This window comes from Hippoglossus hippoglossus, chromosome 20 (assembly GCF_009819705.1).
Source record: "Hippoglossus hippoglossus isolate fHipHip1 chromosome 20, fHipHip1.pri, whole genome shotgun sequence".
NCBI lineage: Eukaryota > Metazoa > Chordata > Actinopteri > Pleuronectiformes > Pleuronectidae > Hippoglossus > Hippoglossus hippoglossus.
The window spans coordinates 15059447-15063464 of NC_047170.1; the positions used below are offsets into that span (position 1 = coordinate 15059447).

The 4018-nt window shown below is 49.4% G+C and overlaps 1 protein-coding gene across 1 annotated transcript; it reads left to right on the forward strand.

Moving 5' to 3' along the window:
* Positions 1-669: 669 nt before the first annotated feature.
* Positions 670-2785, forward strand: sox17 (SRY-box transcription factor 17). The gene is made up of 2 exons (XM_034572801.1): positions 670-1197; positions 1549-2785. The coding sequence occupies exons 1-2, from the start codon at positions 900-902 to the stop codon at positions 2421-2423; spliced, it is 1173 nt and encodes a 390-aa protein (XP_034428692.1). The 5' UTR covers positions 670-899; the 3' UTR covers positions 2424-2785.
* Positions 2786-4018: the final 1233 nt, after the last annotated feature.

Sequence of the window (4018 nt, forward strand, 5' to 3'; positions counted from 1 at the left end):
TTGACATCCATTAAAAAACTATGGGATGGTTTATTTAAGCTTTCTCCCCTCTTGATGATTTCCCCCTTTTGAAGATTAAAATCGCCCAATTGACGCCTTTTGTGCAGCTCGTTAAGCTCCAGTCAAAGAACGTCTCAATCCGCCGTGCGTAAAAGTTGCGATCCTGCACGCGTGAACCTGATATTCAAGATCCTAACACAGTCATCCGCCCCAATACACACGCGCATGATGGAGTGTATTGATGTCTGAGCATCGTTAACAGTCTAATACAGGAGTGAGAATTAAAACTGGACGGGAAGCGGCGGTCTAAATAAACGTTATTGTGGATTACAGAGGGAATCGGTTTCACCTCTTTACGCACGAGAAGCATCTCACAGCACAGACACACGGTGCCATTTAAAAAAAACCTTCAACGTGCATTAAAGCCTCCTCATATCAAGTCTTCATTTACTTGCTGTAAAACTAATTCGTGCACATGTTTTAAAGACTCATCGTGGAGAGTTTTGCCTTATTTCTCCGCGTCCTGTCCTCCAGAGGCTCTTCTCTCTCCAAACAAGGGTCGCAGCTCGGAGGCGGGGAACTCTCAACTTTTTTACACCTTTGTAGTAGCGGGCACACCCCCCACACGCTGATTGGCTGCCTGTGAGTTTATAGCACACCAACCTCCACACTCAGCGCTATGTAGTCGGTACCCTTCGGTTCCTAGGCAGCTCTTGGAAGTGGCCCGTGGATGCGACGCGTTGTTTTTCACCCGCAGCTTGAAAGCCAGAAACACTTGTCTCCATAAGTTTTTTTTCTCCTCTTCCTCCTCTTCATCCGCGTGTCCTCGGTGTAGACTGCTGTCGCCTCTGTGCTGCGCGCTGTCCGGTGGCTCCTCAAACCCTCCCAGCTGGACAGAGATGAGCAGTCCCGATGCGGGTTACGCCAGCGACGATCAGACCCAGGCAAGGTGTGCGATGTCAGTCATGATGCCTGGAATGGGACACTGTCAGTGGGCCGACCCCCTCAGTCCTCTCGGCGACGCCAAGGTGAAGAGCGAGCCGTGCGCGTCCGGCTCCGGCAGCCAGAACCGCGGCAAGAGCGAGCCGCGGATCCGACGGCCCATGAACGCGTTCATGGTCTGGGCGAAGGATGAGCGCAAGAGGCTGGCGCAGCAAAACCCGGACCTGCACAACGCAGAGCTGAGCAAAATGTTGGGTGAGTCATTTTATATTATATTCAATCCTCATTGTGCTGCTTCCCTGCATCATAGATCTACACAGGGTTATTGTAGCGTCACGTGTTTTCTGTCCAAGCTGCTTCTGAATTTTAGAGGCTTGTTTTTTAAGTTTTAAATTGCATGGGGTTTTATTCTCGCTCTACTTAAACAACAGTGCGTTTCCAATCACTGGAAGCAGGTGAAAAGTTACAGTGCCTGAGTTGAGCTTAACCTCAAAAAACCTGTCACTGTCCCCTCAAATGGCAACGAGCTATTTTAGTGTGCATCACCAGGCTGTGCACACTATCTGCTGACATATCACTGATGTGCACTCTCCTCTTGACCTGCAGGGAAATCATGGAAAGCCCTTCCTGTCACAGAAAAGCAGCCCTTTGTGGAGGAGGCCGAGCGGCTGCGGGTTCAGCACATGCAGGATCACCCCAACTACAAGTACAGGCCCCGGCGGCGGAAGCAGGTGAAGAGGATTAAGAGGCTGGACCCTGGCTTTCTGGTCCACGGCGTGGGCGACCACCAGGCCGCGGGGATGCCCGGAGACGGCAGGGTGTGTGTGGACAGCCTGGGCCTGGGCTACCACGAGCACGGCTTCCAGCTTCCTCCACAGCAGCTCAGTCACTACCGGGAGGCCCTCGGGGGCCCCTCTTATGAAAACTACAGCCTCCCCACACCTGACACCTCTCCTCTGGACGCCGTGGAGTCAGACTCCATGTTCTTCCCTCAACACTCACAAGAGGATTGCCACATGATACCTGCCTACGCTTACCACTCCCAGGCGGCAGAGTACCAGCCCCAGGAGCCCCACTCCAACCACCACGGCAACTCCGTCCTGCACCGACACGCCGCCTCGGCTCCAGAGCAGCCTTCCTACATGGGATGCCCCAATCCTCTGGCCATGTACTACACCCAGCACTGCAGTCCCAGCCACTCTAAACGGCATCCTGGGGGGGCAGGACAGCTCTCCCCTCCGCCTGACTCTCACCCCCACTCTGCAGACAGCGTGGAGCAGATGCACCACTCGGAGCTGCTGGCCGAGGTGGACCGCAGCGAGTTCGAGCAGTATTTGAGTTCCTCCTCAGCGCGTGCGGACATGACAGGCCTGGCCTATGGGCCGCACGAGGCTGGCATGCAAGGACCTGAGAGCCTCATATCATCGGTGCTGTCAGACGCCAGCACAGCTGTGTATTACTGTAGCTACAACAACTCCTAACCTCCCGGCCGGCCTGTTCCCCCCCGCTGCACGGACACATGATCTGACCTCAAATCTCTGCAGCTAAATTTGAACAAAAATGTTTTTTTATTTTTTTTAATTCTTTTTTCCACTACCGACAGAGATGCCCATGAGATTATGAAATGCAGTTTTGTAGAACACTTTGTACTGTATCTGTGTAAAGACAGTTAATAAAGCCATAAACTATTTTAACACTGGTTTCAATTTCCTCTCCTGAAGGGATATGAATTCATTTTTGCGATAACAACTATTGTACAGTCACTATTTTAAACTTTGTGTATATACTGAAGGTGTTTTTATACTTTTTTGCACTTTTGAGAAATAAATGTTTTGAAAAGAAACCCTCTCTTGTATTTATTGTTTGGAGTGAACTCTGATGAAACTTTCTACTTCCTCATGCAGAGACATGTAGGGCAACACAATCACTTTATTTTAAGATCAAATTACGTACGTTTTATTCTCTAAATCAAAGGTTCTGTCATCCAGAAGACACACCGGTGACTTTTCAGTGATTTAACAATGAAAACAATGAAAATGCTTCAACACAATTTCACTTTCCAAAGGTTTTTCCACACGGCACAACCCTGCCGTTCCTCCAGCGTCGGTTCTGTGTTACACGGCTCTGCCTCTGTTTGTTTTTCCCACTTCCACATGGAGTCGGATGGGCCCCCGGCAGCACCGGTTGCTCACCTGGAAGCCGGGCAGCGCAGGGCCGTGACCCGAACTTCCTGGCCCAGACAGAATGGAGGTAATCTCCCTCGTCGGCGTTACACACTCCGCGCCTTGTTTTCGCAGCATGGGAGCGCAGTTTATGCTCTGGACATCCTGTCTGTTAATGGTTTAGTCTCTCCTGATTAATGACAGGGAGACCATTAGAATTCATTAGGGTTACTACACCTCCATTAAACAATGGTGACACTTGATTTTGTGTATTTTCACAGCTGAGTGTGCAGCTCATATGCACAATAACACATGAATGACCTCAGGTTTATTCACTTCTGCGGGTGAGTGCTGAACGGCTCTGGTATATTTAACCAGTGATACCGGACGGCCTCTTGCTCGGACATTAATCAAAGTTATCAGGTGAAAATCTTTAAGAGACCAAACCTTGACGATAACTCCTGGTATTTATAGCTGGAAAAGAGTCCCATCTTATAAATAGAGATTTCCCCTGTTTTAGGAGGAAGAGGTTCTTCTCCGAGGGGTCAATCACCATGACCCGCCGATCCATTTTTAGCTCTTCAGAGGAAACATGTTCCAGAGGTGTATATATTTATGTGCTTTGTTCAGGCTGAATGTTTTGAAATATTCTCTTATGCTCGAGAAGCAAAGGTTGGACCTCAAGGCAAATATTTCTGGTTCTTCCCACGGTTTTAAAAGCGACTTCAGCTCGTTCTGAAATAAAAAGAAAATCACTGCATTGTCTTATTAAAGCCCCACAGCTGTTGTTTTTTTCACTTCACCTCACATTTCTGTGCCTTTTTTACTCCAAACAAACACGTCTGATTTGTGTTTGACTTATTTCCTTCTCACTCCGGCTCATTCCCCTTCGGGCCGTGCAGCAGAATCCACTG